Consider the following 21,150-nt stretch of genomic DNA (forward strand, 5'->3'; position numbering starts at 1 on the left):
CTTTAGAAACAGTCTGAGGGAAATAGATAAATGGGGGGAAATCTGAGAAAGAGGGGGGTTGAGGGAAGAGAGAAAGAGAGATCTTGCCCCTGCTCTACTCCTTACTCTCTCTCTGCTTCTCATCTTCAGCCTCTGCCACCCGCCCTACCCCAGCCGTTCTCCTGCCACATGCTCCTGTCAACACACTTCCTTACCCCCCAGGCCCAGAAACAACCAAGCTGACTGTGATGGACTGAACTCAGCAAAACAGATACTCAAATAAACTTTCCCGTCCTTTGTTGCTTCTCCCTATAAGGTCAGAGTTAAACAAAGGTTTACTGAAGTTAAACTAACAGGGCAGGAAGGCAGTTATAGACAACAGGTGTCTGGCTGTCAGGAGGGGATCCTGAGGACATTCATACATATACATACACATACACATACACATACACATACGCATATGCATACACATACATATACGCATACGCATACCCATACGTGTGTGTATGTGTGTGTGTGTGTCTGTGTGTGTAAGAATAGCACAGGTAAGTGCCATCATGGCCACAATTTTGTTTTAAAAAGTCCAGAGACTTCCTAAACAATCAGTGAGTTCTCGAACTCTGCCTGTGACTTCTGGGAGGTGAGAAAAAAACACTGCCTCCAATGAGGAGTGAGGCTTATCTTCCCAGGAACCGCCATGTGCAAAACAGAATGCAATGGTATCCCTCCTTTGTCTTCTAGCCTCCTCTGAATCCAAATGTCTGGACCTCCAAATATCAATGTTAGTTGTTCTTAAACCAAAAAGAAAGAATGCTTTCTTTCACTAAAAACAGCCAATCAATCAATCAATCAATCAAACAAACAAACAAAACAAAAAATTATATACTTTGCCACATGTTCACAGAGAACATTTTAGTGAAGTTTGAAGATGAAATTCCACCCCCCCACACACAAATGAGTTTTTGTTTGTTTGTTTGTTTGTTTTATAAAACAAGACACTTGAATGCAAGTTTTAGAGTCCCACACAGCCTGACTTGGTTAGGAAATTAAAGCGCTCTTGGGAAGCCACTGCAGGTGGCAGCTCGGTTTTCCATGAGAATCTGAACACTTGGGATGAAATCTAAGAAGTCTGACCGCAGCTACTTTGTACCCTCGCAGCTGCATCCGACTGCTTGACAGTTGCTTTCCAGTGAGAATCAATCGTGCAACTCTGCGGAGCAGGCCGTTTTTGTGTGTGGGCAAACTGAGATTCATTGACGCTAACAATGAACAGCCGGTTCCTTGAAAATGGCGGAACCAAGCTGGAGGTAGTGTGCTTGATCTCGAGGCTGGGCGTCTTTGCTCACACTTTTGAAAGCAGCACCCTTTGCTCACACTTTTGAAAGCAGCACCCTGTCTTCCCTTATCTCTTTCCCCCACAGGGTGGCGGCCATCTTGGGATTTGCATTTCAGCTACGGCATTCATGAGCATGGAATGAACTGGTGAATTTGCCTGTTCCTAACCCACAGAAGAGATTAATCAGCTCTGAAAAATAAAGATCCTGGAAGAAATAAAGCTCCTTAGTGCCTGTCAAACGAGGGCCCACTTAGGGAACCAGAAAGGAGAGCGGCTGAGCCAAGTTCTCCCCAGGGTAACTACAGGCTTCAACAGTTGGAACGCATCAAGAGTTCTCCTGGACCCTGGCAACCTCCTGACATAGGACACACTGGAGTGAACCAGATCTGGGGCAATCTGGCAGGGACTTTTTGTGACATCCAAGCTCCAATACCAGGAAGAGAGGAGGACTACATAAAGCCAGGAAGTCGCAGAGATTTGAGGAGTCACACGTAGATAAGACATATTTCATCTTCTGACACACAGGCTGCTGGGAGGGTAGACGCTAGCGGGCACCCAGGCACATGTTGGTACAACGCAGGCTACACACAGGCTACACACAGGCACACATACAGACCAACAGGGACCACAGGCAGGAAGCATACACAGGCACACGTAGGCTGGCTGGCAAACTTAAAAAGTGAAGACAGAGCCCCTGTTCCCCGCCTCAAGGTTATTATTTGCAAAGGACTTTTAAAAGTGACGTTATACAAGGAATAGTTATATGACAGATTATATCAGTGTTTACTTTGGGGCTCACCAGAAATCTGGTGACAGCCATCATGAGCTGACTCATGGTCCCCTGCAAGTTCTGCGTCAACTAAGATTTATGTGACACATACCGGGCATTCATATCAGTGCCACGTTATCTAAACCCAAGCTGACCCTTACGATCCTTTAGACCTCTGGCTGAAAGACCACCATACAATCTATGTTATATAATCCAGTCCCATTCTGTCTTCATATTTCTGGGCTATCAGATCTATAGTAGCCTTTAGGGAATATTCTAAATCCATTTCCCTCTCAGGAGTTTCTGATTTCCTTTAGTCCCTCACATTATTATGCAAAGAAAACATCACTGTTCTCTTACAGTCAATACTGTACTAAATAGGTTAGCCCAGAAACCCACCTTTGCTTGTAAACAAGATGAGAACAGAGTAGGGCTTCGGAAGATGGTTCAGTGACTAAGTTCTTGTTGAGCAAGTGTCAGGACCTGGAGTTCATATTCTCAGAACCTGTGTACATCTGGAGGTGGTAGCAAGCATCTGTAATTATAAGTGGGCTGGAAGCTTGCAGCTACCATGGTTTACAATAGAGGTGAACAACAAGGAGCTCTGCCCAAAATAAGTTAGAAGGTAATAATTGATACCCAAGGTTATCCTCTCACCTCCACAAAGGAACTGTGTCATGTCTGTTTTATGCACTTACACATAGATGTATGCTCATGTATGTGCACATGTGCATATGTATATGTATGTGTATGTGTGTGTGTGTGTGTGTGTGTGTGTGCACACACAAAGACACAGTGGGAACAGAACAATTGAAGGCATTGGAATGAAGGCCTTGAAGAAGGCCCTGGTATTTGCAGCCTGTTAGGAGCGCCCTGGTGTCTCAGGACTACTTTGTTCTTGACCCTACCCTTCTGGATGCTCAGCCCATGAGATCCTGCTGTTTCGAAGGCAGGCCAGCGTCTCTGGCCCCTCAGTGTTGATATCACCTTATGCCTTAAAGAGCCCCAGACTGGCAGCCAGAAAGGACCATTAGCACACACAGGTCTCGCAAACGCCCAGCTCTACACGTACACTGAACTTTGAGACCCTCACTTTATGATGTTTCCCTAGGATGTCTCTCATCTCCAGGCTTCTGTGCTTGCCCTGGCCTCCACCCAGCCCTGATGGAGGCCCCAGCATGTGTGCCTCAAACCAGACAGGCCCCCGGTTTGGCAAAAATATCCTACATACTCTGGCTTTTGCGTCAATGGCGCCAGCCCACGCCATCCACACCCAGCATGTGCAGTGTCTTAGAGCCTACCACTGAGCTAGCATTTCTTACATATTCATAATCATAATGGAGTCAGGCACAGAGAGCACTCATTTCCAATTCTTACTTGTCCTGGGTGCTTTAGATGGTCCATGTAGTTTATAGTTACTGTCCTCAGGAGAGCAGCCAGTCAGGGGAAGAACGGGCCAGTACACTGCTGTTATTTGCTTCTGCACAAACAGTACTTGAAAAAAATACATGAAGAGCTTAAACCTGGATTTAGAGGATAACTTACTTTCGCTCCCTTCCATTGATACAAAGTGTCGCTACATTTAAGGCACCCTGATGTGTCTTTCTGTGCTGTTGGCTTGGCGCTATGTCTTCAGCTTGTTTGTGAACGGAGACCCATGGAAGGAGAGTTTTCTGTGTGCTCCTGACAATCCCCGGCTTAGTCTCAGTGCCTCCCCTGCAGTAGAGCAGTCCCTTGTAATCTATGGGGATTGGATCCAGGCCCCTCCATGGATATGAAAATCTGCAGATGCCTGGGCCCCTTGTCATGAGTGGGGCGGTATTTGCATGGAACTGAGACACATCCTCCCATATGTTTTAAATAATCTCTACTTTGCACACATTTTCTAATACAATGTAAATGCTGGGTAAACAGATGTATCGTTTAGAGAGTAATTAAAAGGAACAAGTTTCTACATATTTTGTACAGATGCAATTTTTCCCCCCAAATGTTTCAATTTATGGTTGGCTGGGTCCGCAGATATAAAATGGGCCGACACAGAGAAATAATACTATAAAAGTATTTTAATAAAGAGATATAATGATAACAAAAAAAAATTCAACACAACCTCACTAGACAGGGTTAGAGAGATGGTTCAGTGGTTACTGCTAGTTACTCTTTCAGAGGACCCAGGTTCGATTCCCAGCACTCATTATGGTACTCACATCTACATTAATACCAGCCCCAGGGAGTCCAGCACCCTCTTCTGGCCCCCATGGGTACTGCATCCACAATGCACAGACATACAAGCAGGCAAAATACCCCTCCATAAAGTAAAACAAACAAACAAACAAACAAACAAAAAAACAAACAAACAAACGCCCACAGACTAAAGGTCTTGCTAAACCTATTTTAGCACATGAGCATTCTTGCTACTCTTCTGAACTTGCGTGAAGAAGTGTCTGGAACGAGGGATGTGCCATTATACCAGGTAGGAAGGATGGCCGGCTGAGCCCAGGTCCCAGTGGAGTGAGGCTCCCGATCTCCTGGAGACAAGTGCGCAGCACAGGGCAGGTAGGGTGAAGGACAAGGCACATGTCTGACCTCCTCCCGCGCTCGTGCTTCTGCTCCTGAAGCCTGCTGTCTGGCAGAAGGAAACGCTCTTGATTTATTTTCTGTTTTAGAGACAACAACAGCGTACATCTGGCGACACATTTAAGAACCACAGTATTTGAAATGGGGCATTTGCTAACCAATGCTGTCTCGTCCGCTCTCCTCTGCATCAGCGGCATGCTAAGCATCCAAGTGATTATTGTGCACGGATGTCGCCAGCACCTCCACCATGTTCAAGTTCTCAATCTGGCGGTGTTACTGCAGCTCCTGTGCACCAAACTAGAGGATTTAGCATACTCCGGTACTCCGGGACTGTGCCAGTCTGGAGGATGGGAGCTCTGACAAGCGTCCGGAGTCCATTCTCTGATGTTCACCTCAGTGGTCCACTTCTCCCCTGATGTGGGTGGCTTGGCGTATGCCCAAGTTCCTCCTGGGAAATGGCAGCTGGGAACCAATACTGACCCAAAGCATCTAGGAGGTACAAAATCAAGTGTGTCATTTGTCTGTCTTTCTCCTTTGAACCAGTGTTCAAACACGGACTCTAGCTCCAAAGCGAACTCCTACAGAAGTCGGTAAGTAAGACTCGGAGGCCAAAGCCACAGTGAGCCAAACCCACTGATTTATAGGCAAGTCTGAGGGCCGCTTGCACAGAGCACAGAGTAAAGTAGCTGGCTGCAAGACCAGGAAATTATTTTCCCAGAAGCAAAACTTTGTAGACTATTTGGATTCTATAATGAAGATCCAGAAAACACTTCTCTCTACTCTCACACACCCCAGTCACGTCACAAGACTAAATTGTAGCATGAGGTAAAAACAAGAACGGGCCAGAGCAGCTTTTCTACATCTTTTCCACCTTTCTTTCTAGTGGCAGGCTTTGAGCGGGGAAGTGGCCTCACTAAAGAGTCCCCGTGTCCCCATGTCCTTTTGGCCATGACTCCCGGAATAGTCTAGTTTGTTTCCAGCCCTTTTCTCTCTATGATGCCCACAAACATATATCTTTTATCAATTTTTCCCCTAAGAGACAGCACCACAACTATCCCCGCCCCCCCAATACACAAAGGTGCTATATTTGGTGCAAATCATACCAAGGAAATCCGGCTCCAGCAAACCAATGGATACACAAATCAATATACAGCAGGGCTGGGGACACGACTGATTAAAGCAGTCATTTCCTCTGTGCCACACTGGCGTTTTTGAAAATCTTATCTTGCCTGATATTCCTTAGTAGCAACTATATGACCTATTCTCTGGCCACCGATAATTGAGTCAAGACTGGACACAGGGCCTCCTTTGAACCAATCGGTCCCTTTATCTGGACCTGCATTTAGAATACTGAAAACCTAGGACCATCAATTGTCTGTGAGCATTGGACCTGTGAGATGCTAGCGGATGAAGGCCTAGAGCAGTGGTTCTCAACCCGTGGCTCATGACCCTTTACGCAATGATTCACAACTGTAGAAAAATTACAACTATGAGGTAGCAACGAACTTAGTCTTTGGTTGGGGGTCACCACAACAAGAAGAACTGTATTAAAGGGTTGAAGCCTTAGGGAGGCTGAGAACTGCTGCATTAGAGAAAGACAGATATATGCTATCAGAGCTGGACTGAGGGGCGAGATGGAGTAACTCAGAGATAAAGATAGCTGAGAGACAGGGAAGGGAGAGCCTCTGCCAGAGACTAGACCTGTACCTCAGGCAGGGTTTCATCACCGGCCTTTACAAATGCAAAAGCCATTCCCTTACTTCGGTCCTGTTGGGTTTCTGGTCTAGGAACACAATGTTTCTCCATGCTAAAATGTAACAACTGGGGCGGAAGTTGAAGAGAAGATATTTAGGGAGCCACAGGCAACTTTTCTGGAGACAGTAGATCTTAAGAGTAGAAGTTCACATACAATATCCATGCAGTCCAAACTGCAGTGACATAGTCCTGCTTCCGGTGTGGTAGACAAGCGTGGTATATTTACCACACGTATATTTATAAAATATACAGTCTTAGCATTGGGCAGACTTTCCTGAGCAGACACAAACCTGGAAACTATAAAGAAAGTATGGGCAGATGAGACCAACCAACTCTAAATTTTAAATCACCGTTAACAAAGGCACTGTGAACAAAATCAAAGGCTTTTGTCGGTAGGCGTGAGCTCCCTCCTGTTATAGATCACACACTCCTTCAAGGGAGGCCATTAGCTGGGGCCCGCCTTGGCTCGTGGTAGCCACATCTGCTGAGAGTATTGTAACTGTTGGCAGGAAGACCATGGCCTCTCCTTGACTCAAAGTGAGACAGAGAAAAGGAAGGAAGAAGAAAGGTGTGGGATATAAGGAGATAAAACTGGCTGAGAGAAGCAGGGGGAGCAAGAGATTGGGAGAAGAGGGCAGCAGTTAGCTACTGCTCTCTCCTGCTGCTGAGCTGTCTTCCGGCCACGCTCGCGGTGCACTGACTCATCCGGGCTGTTTTAGGGGCTTACTGTAAAGAGGAGCGGCAGAAGCCAACAGCAACACTGAATGAGTGGTCATAATCGTGGTTCAGAACTCAGACCCACGTCATCTTTCCCTAAGCCCGTGCTTGGACAAAGTCACTCCTAGCATGGATGAACCAGAGGCCTCTGAGGAGACTTTTCAAAGTCTCAACATTTCCTTCCTATTTCCTTTTCTCCTAAGCAAAATTCCCTCTACTTTTACCACCCGCTAGAAGGGAGAATTGAAATTAGGCCCTTTTTATTTAATAGCTTGCCAAACAATAAACAGCTCTCTCAAACTAAGCCACATCTTATCTAGAGAGAGGGCAATAAAAAGAGTGATTTATGCAGTCAAGAGGACGGTGAGACGTTTTTATAGCATCGCAGATGGTTCTGCAAATTGCAGAGCAGCGTTATTTGATTCTGTATATATCCACCTCTTAGCTTGAAAACAGCATGAAGTAGCTGCTTCCTACAGCTCAGACTGCTCGGGCAGCTCACGAAGGCCCGCGTGCAGACCAAGGTGCAGAAGAGCACCTTGAATCTGATAGAAGAAGGTGCAGATGATGATGAATTACCCTTTTCTCCCCACTGCAGGGAGGTTAATCCGAGGAAAGTTTATAGGAATGTTTATGAGAAGGTAATCTAGCCTGGAAGGTGCTAGGCTTCACAGTCTCTTAGAAGAGCATGAATATTCAGGGACCATTGATGAATACTCAGGGTGTGCCTTTGACAGTACTAGAGCAATTCCTGAAGCAGCTGAAGGTTGAGATGATAAGAGAACTGATATGCACACTCACACTTCACTCCTCTAGTCATGTTTCAAATATGTTCCAACCACAGCCTGTGGTATATATGTGCACATCGCATATGTCTGTGGCTATAGCAGACTGCCTATGAGGCTCAACTTAAGCAGGAGAGATTTATTTTGGCTCACAGCGAAAGAGCCAGGATTGGGGTCAATCTAAGGCCAGTGGGAAAGTTCCACCACAAACCTCCAAGCACGAAGACCCCTCCCTTCCAGAGATGGCAGGGCTAGTTTAGTTCCTGGAGTAACTGCAAGCCAACCTGTCAAGAAAAAGCCACCAGTGAGTCCCAACCATCCCCTCTGGAAAGTCCAGAATGGTCCACTGACCACGAGTCAGTTTGAAGGTTGCTTCGCTCCACCAATAGTTCCCTGCCTAGTTACCAATTCTTTGAATTCTGCCCCAATGGTTTGCAAGGTATATAATTCCCTGTTAGAGATTGCTCAGGGTCGCCTTTCTCCCAATGGGAGCCGACCCTAACTCGTTGGAATAAAGTTCCTCTTGCATTTGCATCGATTACCGCCTCCCGTGAGTCTCACTCAAGGGGTCCCAGACAGGGGTCAGTTCGGACCTCGCAACAGTTTCCGAGGCCTCAATCCATGGATGTTTAGTTCCATCTCTTTGGATCATGCCAAAGCAGCGGTGGGGACCATGTGGTGGGACAAAGCTGCTTATCTGATGGTGACTAGAAGTGGAGAAGTGGGGGTGAGGGAGGCAGGGTAGCAGGGGGAAGGAAAGATAGGGAGGGAGACCTGGAATAAGCACCTATAAGACAGACCTTCAAGGGAATACTAATAAGAACCTATCAATTAGTCCTACATACTAAGTTTCTGCCATCTTCCAGTAGTCAATTAAACAATGAATCCACCAATACATAATCAGTTAATGAGGCCAGAGCCCTTGAATCCAATCAGCTGAGCACACCTGTTGGGGACCACACCTTCAGTACATAAGCATTTGGGGAACACTGTAGATAAAAACCATAACAATAAATATTAGATCTACTCTCAGTAGACCTCTGGTTTCTTTTTCTTCTGGAGAAGCCAGGGGTGCTGGGTTCTCGAGATTGGCCAACCTGGGTCATAGGCAGCCTGGTACACTGCTGGGAACACAAGACATGGAGACATTCTGGCTGCACACGAGTGACAGCTCCAGTCTATGGTTTTCAGTGTCGCCTCATCTGTAAAACGGGCATGGTGTAAACACATCTGTAGAGAAGGCTCTCAGGAATTAACTCCCTGACTCCCACCATAAATGATGACTGTTTTTAAAGACTTGTGAAAAAAACAGGGTGGTGGTGGGGAGAGGGGTGGATGCAGTGGTTCTTCCAAAGGCAGAGTCCAACATTTTTTCTTTGCTTTGTCTATTTTTCTTGCACAAAAAGTTCTCTTTTAAATTGTAAACAAATAAAATGGTTAGAGTTTTACAATTCACACGGCTGAACTGATAGCTCTTTTGATAGTTTTATTCTTTTTTTTAATTTTAATATAAATCTCTCCCTTTTTCCTTTTCTGTGATTTTAGGGCATTGCTGCAGAGGAATTTGAATCCAGCAGCCATGTTGGAAAGTGGTGTCTAATTTAGGAGCAGACAAAGTGCGAATCAGAGAAAGATTCGACAGAGTGAGTCAGAGATGGGATACGCCCAATTCTCATGAGAACAGACAGGAAAGAGAGGTTACTTAAGAGCCACGCAGAGTGAGTCAGGAGGAAGGACAGGTCCAGTGAGTGCAGTTTAGCGAAGTTCAGCTGAGTTTGGGCCATTCCACGCAGTCCCATGCAGTTCCAGTCAGTTCTATTCAGTTCATGCAGTCAGAGTAGCAAGTACGGTTTAGTTCATGGAATTCAGAGCAATTCTGTAAGAAGCCAAGAGAAGCCAGTTTGAATCAGCCAGCTTGGAGGGGAGTTGTGAGGCAGAACAGCTGAGTTGAACCAGCCAGAGTTCAGAAAGAACTAGAAATGGTGAGGTTATTCAGCAGTAAGCCACCGAGATGATGAAAGAACCAGGGTTGGGGTCAATCTAAGGCCAGTGGGAAAGTTCCACCACAAACCTCCAAGCACCAAGACCCCTCCCTTCCAGGGAATAGTTAGTTCCCAGAGCAACTGCAAACCAAACTGTCAAACAAAGCTACCTGTGACTCCCAACTGTCCCCCCTGGGAAGTCCAGAACGGTCCACTGATCACGAGTCTGCTTGGAGGTCACTTTGCCCCATCAATAATACCCTGCCCAGTTACCAATTGTTTGAATTCTGCCCCAATTGTTTGCAAGGTATATAACTCCCTGTCAGAGTCTGCTCCGAGTCGTCTCCCCTCGAAATGGGAGGACCCCGACACAACAGAATTAAACTCCTCTTGCTATTGCATTGATCACCGTCTCCGTGAGTCTCATTCAAGAGGTCCTAGAAGATGTTCAATTAGGACCTCACAATGACAATTACATCTGGCAAACAAAGGTTACATTTACACATTGCACTGGAAAATAGGCATTGCACTGGTAGGAGACTGTATTTTGATGTGGGACTAAAGTTATGGCATTTCCTTCCTGTAAGATCCACCTCTATGATTTTACATTATATATAGGGCTCCTGTCTCTGAATCTAAGGCCAGCCATAAGCACCTAGCCTCGGAGTTTGCAGGGAAAGAACATAGCTGTTTCATGGGTACTGAACACACTATGGGGATGTATTAAGAGGGTGTGTGCACTAACTCCTGGCTGTGAAGTGAGTTCGGCCACCAGCCCCATTTGCGCAGATGTGAAAACTGGGACTTTGAAGTGACTGGCCTATGTCACACATCTAGGAAGTGATGGAGTCAAAAACTCCCACCACAGGCATCTGGGCCAACAACCTGTGTTTTAGCAACTTCCTGCACTCGTGTGCCTCAGAAGAAGGCAGCTGCAGACCTGCAGGGATTAGCCTTGGACTCTGATAATTAGCTCTACGGTCCTGTGTCATCTGGCGGCTTCATGCAGGGCCACGAGTGACGACTGCCAAGTCACCAGGTGTGGTGTCTGCACCGAGACTGAAGCTGAGACACAGTGAGTGACATACGGATGCTGTGACGAAAGATTCTATTGGTTGGAAAGTGCACATCCGGAATACACACAGAGGTTTCAAAGCGCACAATGCCTAGTTTTTCAATGAGCTCCAGATGCTCATAAAAGTGCCCACCCGTTTGTTTAAATGGGAACATAGGATGGTTATCTCTTTCCTTCTTCTTGATAGAATGGTTAGAATTTGCTTAGAAATGCCTGCTATTGACAACAGAAACGACCAACATTAGTCTCATGACTGTCTTCATTTCTTAAGTTTCTACTGATCCCTCTGCCTTTGCCTCACTGTAATCTTTCATTCAGGTACAATCAACTCATTCGCACGTCCAGTCACACATTTCCCTTTGAGCTGAGGTTGTTTCATTCCCCTCCCCTCTGACTGGCTAGCCCTCTTATCTTTGGCAAATAGCTGCCAGGAACTATTAAGTTAAGAGAAGTAGTGTTTCCTTTAAGAAACCTAGCCCAGATGACATGTGTCATCTCATACTGTTTTCTTTTTATAAGCATTCAACATTCCCTGTGGTGTGCACAGACTCATAGCTAGCCCTCGTACTTGAATGGCCACTCTGCCCACAGAACTCTCCTGACCTAGGTCATTAGCCTAAGGCAGATTTACTCAAGTCTGCCTGACACCAGAGCCCAGTCTCTCAACCACTAAACAAAACTGGCCTTCCAGTAGGTCAGGCCCTGTGTGCCCCTCCAGTATAACTTTCCCTCGAGGGTGTAGTCCCTGTTTACTCTAGGAGTGTGTCACTGGCTGCAGCTCTTGAGAGCAATGCCAGACTGTGGCTGGGGCTTTCTGCTCTTGGACAAAGAATGAAGGTGACTCAGCCGATTGCTTTTCTACAGCGTGGAGGACTGGGACCCCCAACATCTAAGGAAAAGAATGCAGTCAAGTTTGTCCCATACGCTCCTTGTGCCCTTAGGCTGAGCTGGACTCTAAAGATGACCTCCTCAAACCCCACTATTTGCTGCAGGGGAAGTCAAGAAACTAAGAAGCTCAGTGATTTGTCCGAGGGTGCATCCCTATTTGAGGTAGGCCAAGACTGAATTTTTTTAAATTAAAAATAAAGTACTGGTCTCAGTCCCACCTTCATTCTCCTTGGGTTTGCTTTTTTTTTTTTTTTTTTAAGAAGTCTTGAAGACAGAAAATTAAATGCCTTGTACAATTCCACGTTTTATGGAAAATAATTGTGACAATCATGTCAGCAATTCTAAACCTGTGGGGCTACACAGTGTTTCTGTCTTTTACCAAGCGAGCCTACAGAATGCCAGAGTCATAGTTATGCCACATAAGCTTTCCAGAGCTCTGGACAATTTCCTGTAAAAACTCAGCTGAATAACTGACCGCCGGGGTTGAGAAATTCAGGATTTCCCAGCAAAGTCCTCCTTTCTTGCCTCTAAGAAATGCAAACGCCTCAGCACGCAACCTTTTTGGCACCGCAAGTCAAACCCACCAGTCTATTTCTGTCCTTGCCTATCTTGTTCATTTCTCTTAAGATTCTACACTCTCCCCTCGAAGCTTCCCCACACAAGTAACTGCGAGTTGGTGCATTCCAGGATTCTTTCCACATACCAGGACTTCTGGACTTAAAAATGTAGGCAACTTCAGTCTCGATTCTGCTTTAAATCTGAATCAGTCACTTGGACTCTTTGGTCCCTGATTTCCTGTGAAAAATTCTTGCCTGCTTGTCATCCAGGGCTCTTCTGAACATTTAAAGAGTTAGAAATCTTGAAGTCAGATGCACTGGTTTTGGTCTCTGGTGTTAGACTGAGAGAACAATGACCTTGTGGCTTTCGGGCCCCTCATGCAGTTTTTGAGGTCATCAAGGTCCTGACCACTGACAGAATCAGGGCGAAGCTTCGGGTTCTTCCTGGAAGTTCTCTCAGTGTTCGGCTCTGATAAATACCACAGAGACAGCATGTCACCATTTTTATGAATTAATAGCCTGCATATTGACTCGATACCAATGAAATGTTTTTTGTGCCTTAACAGGGCTGTAGATTGTCAGGAATTTCTGAAGATAGAAATGCGCGTCAGAAGACAAATTCTCCCTTTTTTTCAAGAGCCCAGAGCACATTTGCCTCGTTTTTCCGAAGCAGGTCTCAGCCTTCATGCAAGGTGGATCTGCGAGGGGAAATGGGGAGAAAAATTCCAGGCCAAGGGTAAGTAGAGGAAGAAGTTAAAGTTGTGGCTGGTTTCAAGATGGCAGAGGATCTCCAAGTGTTATTCTTTGAGGGCCACTTCTGCTTCCATTGTAGATTTTCTGTATGCTAATATCATCCTCGAGCCCCATCTCCCCTTGCATTCACTTGATCTAAGTCTTCTGGGACCCTTGAGCATCCATTATGAGAATGAGATGTGTCCACTTACCTTATCCTGGTCTCTCTTGCCTCGCACCTACAAGATTACCTACGTGATTGGTTGCATTCCTTAATTTGCACAGCAAATTTCAAAGAGAAAAAAAAATCAGCCTTGCTTTTTCTCCCTTTCGGCTACTATCCTGGTTAGTATATAACTTGATATAAGCCAGAGTCATCTTGGAAGTCAGAATTTTAATTGAAAAAATTCCCTCATCTGATTGGCTTGTTGGCAGCTCTATGGGGCTTCCTACTGTTTAAAGATTGAGGAGGGAGGGCCCAATCCACCATAGATCATATCACCCCTGGGTGGTTGGTTCAGGATTGTATAATAGAGCAGGATGAGCAAGGCAGGAGAGGAAAGTCAGTAAGCAGCGCTCCTCTGTGGCCCCTGCTACTGTTCCTGCCTCCAGGTTCCCACCTTGGCCTCCCTCCATCATGGACTGTGATCAGACATATAAACCAAATATACCCTTTCCTTCCTAAGTTGCTTTTGGTTGGGGTGTCATTATAACAGCATCAGAAAGCAAGCTAAGATACCTGCCTATCCTCCTTCCTCTCAGCGTCATCTGGCATCAGATCTAACGAAGATTTCTTAAACAGGTAACTAACTTAACCACATGTCCATATGTCTTCATTTGTTCCTCGATATTCAAGATTGGGTCCTGAGAATGTGTCCAGCATCCACCCAGTCTCTTACCAAACACCAGCTCTGAGTAGGGGCTATGTTCTTGTGCCTTTCCCTAAATAGCTCTAGTTCTGGGCCGCATACCAACAGATAAGAGGTCTCTGCCCTAGTCTGTGGGAATCCTCAAGTGTTTAAAGTAAGTGGTCCCATCCCTTGCCTTGTCTGCCTTGGTTAGCCATCTGTGCTGCCTTCAACAATAAACCCTACATCGTATGCGCATCCTTTTAATAGCAGGGAGTTTGCAAAATAGGAACAAGAAAGAAGAGGACACAGACCCTGAAGTATCTGTGGTTCATTCTGACTGTGCTGCCCAGTGCTCTGGACTTTCTCTATTTGATTAACGTCCCTTCCCAAACATGGTTTGCAGAATTTAACATTATATTCACCAGTCTGACTAATGCCACAGACCTCCTGCTTCCAAGAACTTCTAGTCATTCTCTGTAGGGAGTGCTCAGGACTCATTGATGGCTGTGTGTGTGTGTGTGTGTGTGTGTGTGTGTGTGTGTGTGTGTGCAAGAGAGAGAACGGTTATTAAAAGACATTTTTTTCAAAACTTTTGTAAGCCCTTTGTGTGTGGTAGGATTTCTGGTGACCAAAGTTCAATGCATATACATTCCTTACCACGAACCCCTTCTCCTCAGTCCATAAAAACCTTGAAAAGGAATCAAACTGCAGGGTCTCCATCAGATTGAAAAAACACAAGGATGGACAGATTAAAAAGAAATAAAAGCAAGCCAGGACATTTCACACTGTCACTAATGGCTCTTTATGACGGTTTTGAAAATAATTGGAAGGGAGGCATGGACATCTGGCACGTGAATAAAGCTGTTTCTAATTATGGAGGGATGCTTGTCTTCAAAGCAGAAAAGACACTGGGGTGTCCCTGCATGTGCTTTTCTTTAATGATACTTGCTCAGGACCTGGCAGCTTTCAACTGCCTAGTCAAAAGCACATTGAGTGAACCACTGTCATTTTCACCTCTGACCCGAACAATTTGATCCTTAATCTTTCCTTAGACATTGAGATTTTTCTTTGGGGGAGGGGTGAGGAGATTGCTTTGAAGCTAAAAATGGGGGAGGGTTGGCTGTGCTGTTTCTTGGGTACTTTCTGTTCATTAGAGACACAGCATCACAGCATCATCTGGAGCCAGCAGGTCAGCAGAAGAGAAAGTGCTTGTCCTCAATGACACTTGGATGGATGTTGGAGAAGTCTACAGACTTGGGTGGTCGGGTGACGCAGGGACAATTCCAGAATAAGCACGCTGTGCCCTGTGGCTGACATAATTTAGAAATGGTTCTGTGTGGAGTTTTCGCTAGTTAATATGTTGTCTCTATTTTCTACCTTCATTCATTCATTCATTCATTCATTCATTCATTCATTCACCGTGTGTGTGCATGTGTACGTATGTGTATGTAGTATCCAGCTTTAGTGGCAAGTACCTTTATACACCATTGTGCTAGCTCCAATTAAATATTTTAAACTAAATTTTCTGGCGCAATATGTTTTCATTTAGCCAATATTTATTAGCTTGCAATTATGTGCCAGGAATTTAAATCTTCAGGAAAAAAACAACCAATTCTCATAAACGTTGTTTTATGAAGAACCTATAGCTTTCTGTCCTTTTTGCCATCCCCAGCGTGCACAGTGAACCTCACTCATCCCCATAGGGCATGCTGGAGGCAGACGGGAGAGGGCCTTGGAACGCCGCCTTGTTACAGGGTTCCTCTGGTGTGTGGACGATGGAATGAGGGGGTAGCCGCCATAACCCCCAGTTAATTTCAGAAATTCCTCCTGGGCCCTTGTGGTAGCTGTAACTCTCCCAGAAAGAGAGATTGTAAGAACTAGAATAATTTTAAGCAGACTTTGTCCCGATTATAATATTCTCACCAAAATACATTCTTCATTAGATATTGTAGCTGAAGAAATTAAGAAAATAGAGATAAGCAAGTAAGATGAAATTATCTCCTTTCTTCCTCCTCCCTCCATCTCTCTCTCTCTCCTTCTCACCTTCACTGTCAGTAGTTCTCTAGGCCATTAGTTTACCTCCACTTATAGTATTAGGTATAATTCATTGCGTGTGTGCACCATCATTGACTTAACTAACTGATAACTTTTTGATTTGGGTGCTGTTCCCATTTCAATGTATGTGTGTATGTATCTGTACACACATAAACGTATGTGCATATATGTGTACGTGTATATAACATTTCTGTGTCTTTCTGTCCCCCTAACTAATTATCATTTCCTTAACATACTCCTCAGTAGTAGACTCTGTGGTAAAAAAAAAATGTAATTCCAAAGCCTTCTCAAATATATGTAGGGGAGCCCAGATTGCCAGTGGCCAGGTCTATGTCTCATGTTCTAACCCAAATGTCTGACCTTGAGCTAATTAATCACCCCATAAATTAATTATTAATTGATCGCTAATTAATGGGGGGGATGGTCACATACTCCCCAGGATTTCAGAGGATACTCTGTAAAGGTGTGTGGTAAGACTTTAGCGACATGACAGTGCATTGGCAGAGACGGGCATCTGCCCAACTTCCTCCCTCTTCATCCTTCCACCGCCATGGGGTTTCCACGGTGTTCCTTTTCTCCACTGCCATCCATTGCCTGAGTCCAGGGTGGGTCTATATAACCTCATCACGTAAGCATGTGAACCAATTCAGCTTCATGAAATTCAAGGGGAAGTTCCCTGGGTCTTCTAGAACGTTCCTCACTTTTAAGTTAGAGCCATCGGAAGACAAAGTCCTTTACAAGGGCTATGCTTGTATGCAATTGCTGTGGCCCTACCTTTCCTAGACTGAGTATTAAACTACACAGAGCTGAGAAGTGGGGGGATGGGAGTGGAGCCTGCAGGCTGAGCAACCTGAAAACTTGGCTGTCTTCGAACTTGCAGTTGAGACTGTAGTCAATGACATTCATTCTTTGAATCAGTTAAGCTTCACTTATAGCATTAGTTCTGCCCAGATTCTTCATGCTCTTTTTTTCTTTTTTTTAAGAATATGAGATATTGGGGTTGGGGATTTGGCTCAGTGGTAGAGCGCTTGCCTAGCAAGCGCAAGGCCCTGGGTTTGGTCCCCAGCTCCGAAAAAAAGAAAAAAGAAAAAAAAAGAATATGAGATATCTTAAGTTTCTTCTAGACTGTTTTTCAAAAATCTCCTGTCTTGTCTTTTCCAAATTAAAAAAAAAGGAAAGAAAGTCTTAAAGGATAATAGTTATATCAACTGTCTAGAAACGACTCAGTTACATTTCCTGAACCTAAAGGGCCCAAACTAGGCCTGCCAATCTGGCCAACGAACCAGCAGAGTTTTCGAGTTGGAAGAAAATCTGGTACCCAGGAATTATGATCTCACTTTGTAGATGGGAAAACTCAGGTACGGGGAGATTTAGTACAGAGTCATGTTCCTCAGGGAGCAGCTGCAGGAGTCTTACACGACACCTCAATTTGTCTCCTCCTCTGTTTTCATGGGCGTAGGCAAGCCAAGCTACATCACAACCAGTCATTTCAACCCTGTTTTGCTATTAATCAAAGTCTGTCTTCTATAGCAGGAACTCAGAGAGCAATGTTCCTGCCCGCCACACTTGAAGTCCAGACTCTCCCAGTACTTCTTTCTGATTCTTTTTGGAAGTCCCTCGGAAGGAGAGTTGTAAATTATCCAAACTATTTTGGCAATTTTGTGTGTTTGCTCTTGGTGAAAAGCTGTTGCGTCCCTTCCACCATCTTGCTTCTTTGGGTACCTGCTGGGTACTTCTCTGGGTACCACATTGCTGCCCAACTCTCCTAACTCCATCTCTATTTGGTCCATAGGTCCTGTCCGTCTTCTCTCAGACCCCTGCTGCTTTGCCAGTGATTCCTGTACTGCGGGGCTGCATTAACCAGGGCTTTCTAGAGGATCAGAATCCATACACATTACAATAAGGGCTTTTACTCATTGATAAGTGGCTATTAGCTCAAATGCTTGAATTACCCTAGATGTCTTTCACATGAAACTCAAGAAGGATGATCAAAATGCGAATGCTTCACTCCTTCTTTAAAAGGGGAACAAGAATACCCTTGGCAGGGAATAGGGAGGCAAAGATTAAAACAGAGGCAGAAGGAACACCCATTCAGAGCCTGCCCCACATGTGGCCCATACATATACAGCCACCCAATTAGACAAGATGGATTTTAAAAAAAAAACAATAAGGGCTTTTATTAGATTTGCTTACACTGTATAATCTAGGTAACCTAACAATGGCTGGCTGCACAGTGGAGAGGCTGAGACCCCAGTGGCTGCTCAGACCAAGAGGCTGATGCTTCAGCAGACTCAGTATGGCACAGAAGGAGAGATGTAGATGTTGGAAAGCCAAAGAAGCTAGCATTTGAAGTCAAAGGATGGTGGTGGTGGTGGTGGTGGTGGCGGCGGCAGTGGCAGCAGCAGCAGCGTAGATACACTTATCAACAAGAAGCAAAAGAGGACAAGCCGCCTTTCCCTTGAACCTCTTTATACCTGGGCTGCTGTAAGAGAGGCACTCAGGGAAGAATCTATCTCATCAGTTAATCCTTTCTGGAAATTCTCTCACAGATGCACCCAGGAGAGAGTCTCTTAGTTGATTACAGACTGAGTCCAGTGGTCAATCAAGAGCAAACAGCACAAGAGCCAAAGTGTAGTTCTTTGGTAGTCTGAAAACTTTGGTCTGAAAAACACTGGGAGGTCATCAACATCAAAGCTTTTTGCTTTCCTTTTCTCTCCATCCTTCTCCCCCTCCCCCTGTTTCTTTTTCTCCAGCAGCTGTTCCCTGGGGGAGAGCATGGCTTTGTGCTAAATGATACCCCTCCCCCCAGTTTCTGTTCTCTCCTCTACAAACTGAGTTCATAATTGCTGGATATTAAGTTTCCCTCCAACTTGAAAACTCTACAGTGCTACGGTCAGATTGTCCGGCCTGGGAAGGGCTCATTTGATTCAGCAAATTCACGGAGCCATTTCTAGACTGCTGATCTAAGTAAGCACTTACCCTTTTCTCCCCCAAACCAGTCTGCAAATATTTAACACCTCTCGCTCAAGCCCAGTCATAAAGACCTAGGAATGCTTCCTAATCTTTACCTGTTTTTCTATGAAAAAAAAAATCTGGTCCTGAAAAATTCTCTGACCTTGTCTGCTAGTGGATCCTGAAGAACCGTTCCTGAGGGTAAGAGAGACCACACAGAGAGAGGCTAGGGAGAGCCATGACAGTCCAGCCTTGCTGGCTCCCCTCATGCAGACTCTCAGAAGTATGACTAGACTTCCTTTTTGATTACATTTCTGCACGGTTGTCTGTTCCTGTTGAATCCAGGCATAAAAATGGTCAGTATTTGTTTCTTGACAACTTGTATCTCATTATTGAGTGTTTGCTATGAAGGCGACCACATATTTCTAACCCATAAGACAATTCTTGATTGCTGAGTGGATCCCCTGGGATACTTGAACCTTTAGCGGACAGTTCTTTGCTCTCTTTTCCAGTTCACTCTTCTCTTGTGGGAGCTCCATACCCTACTCTCCAAATGTTTTACCCTTCCTGTAAATTCTGTGGAGGTTCAAGAAAGATAGTGTTATTCCACCATGACAATGATATTTAAGATGCAAATAGCATATTTACAGATTAAGTCTGAGACTGAGTTATTCACCAAGCATAGATGCTGACAGAAACCATGGATTGCCTAGCAACCTCTCCATTTTATGGACAGAGAAACTGCAATCAAAGAGGGCCTCAAAGTTCCTCAAAGTTCACACTGATTATTACGAAGCTATAATTGGGACATCATATGGTAGCTAGGGGTGAATCTGGTGCCGATTTGTGAAGAGGGCTGTTGGATCATAACAGGAAAGCATCACTCATGAGGTTCTTCTTCCAGTCAACGGCTGCTCCCCTGATCCTCTAGCGCTGTTTTATGAGTAGAATTAAGAATCCATGTGTGGGAGGAAGGGCGTTTGAGACAGGAAAAGGAGTTCTGGTCAGTAACTGCTTAAGTCTGATTTTGCTAAAAAGGAGTCTCTTTTTGTCTTTAAAAGAGAACATAATTTACTATGTTAGCCATTCTCTTTTTCTCCCCCAACCCCCCTCTCTCTTTGTGTGTGTGTGTGTGTGTGTGTGTGTGTGTGTGTGTGTGTGTGTGTACGTGTTAGGAAAGTGTTCTACCACTTTATTTCATCCTGGGCCCCTTGTTGAATTGCAACAAGACTTCCCAGGGAACAGCAGCTCTAGGGTAAGCTGTCTCTACCCACTTGTCCTTTGTAAGGTCAGCATCTGTGGAAGAAAATGGCTTAGAGGAAGAAAACTGCTTTCTGTCTATTGAAGGTACGAGTTTCCCCCTGTGTACTGTGCAATCGTATAAATTGAAAGACACTTCTGGATCATTCTGGATCATTTTGATAGAAATCCCAGGCTGAGGGGAAAGTTGGAAAGTGAGTGTGAAGCCACTGTCAAGAGGGGAAGCATTAGATGAAGAAAGGATTTGGGAGAAGTAGCTGGTCCTTGAGGGAGGGAAGAACCAGCCGGAGGGATGAAAGAAGGGAGTTAGGACTGACCTGAAGAAGTTAGAAGTGTGAGCAGAGAGTAGGAAAAGCTTTCTTCGGAACTGAAAGATCCAGAAGGATCTGGAGAAATCAGGTAGGTGCCTTCCTGGACGACTCACAGTGAGAACTTACTGGGAGAAACGGTAGGTGTGAGATATCAGAAAAGGTGTATGATGTCAGGAAGATCATGAACAGGGGAACTATGAGCCCCACTGAGCAAGGTTCCACCTCTGCTTGTAACCTAGGGTACGTTATTCGATGTGAATGAATTCATATGGCATGTGGGAATTGTCACTTGTACCTCACTCTTGAGAAGCCAATTTCCCTCAACTTTTCCATGGTGGTCTTCATTTCTGGCCCATGTCCAAACATTGAGCTCTAAGTTTTGATTTAAAAAACTATGCTTGCTCTAGGGAAATGAAGAGCCAAGGAGTGCCAGAACAAAACAGAAGAATCATAGGGTCTTGGGAGGTGATGACAGAGTTGACATTTGTATGAGACAAGGCCATCTCTCCATGTGAGCATGTGTATGAACTTGCATACCTAAGACCCCTTACACTCTATTTTTTGCTGTTGTT

The 21,150-nt window shown here is 45.1% G+C and overlaps 1 protein-coding gene across 11 annotated transcripts in view; it reads left to right on the plus strand.

The window, feature by feature from the left end:
• The first annotated feature begins 11,554 nt into the window (after nucleotides 1–11,554).
• LOC134479104 (uncharacterized) overlaps nucleotides 11,555–21,150 on the plus strand; it is a 28,891-nt gene continuing 19,295 nt past the window's right edge. For 5 of the 11 annotated variants that reach the window (XR_010052191.1, XM_063262586.1, XM_063262585.1 and 2 more), the window contains exons 1-2: nucleotides 11,555–12,022; nucleotides 12,984–13,153. Coding sequence is in view for 6 of the 11 variants with exons in the window: in XM_063262586.1 (XP_063118656.1) it covers nucleotides 11,804–12,022; nucleotides 12,984–13,153 (389 nt within the window). In the remaining 5 variants the exon portion in view is untranslated. Of the gene's footprint in view, nucleotides 12,023–12,588; nucleotides 13,154–13,911; nucleotides 13,952–21,150 lie in introns of those variants that run through there. The other 6 variants (XR_010052189.1, XR_010052190.1, XM_063262588.1 and 3 more) reach the window with 5 other exon arrangements.

Source organism: Rattus norvegicus, chromosome 6 (genome assembly GCF_036323735.1).
Source record: "Rattus norvegicus strain BN/NHsdMcwi chromosome 6, GRCr8, whole genome shotgun sequence".
Lineage (NCBI taxonomy): Eukaryota > Metazoa > Chordata > Mammalia > Rodentia > Muridae > Rattus > Rattus norvegicus.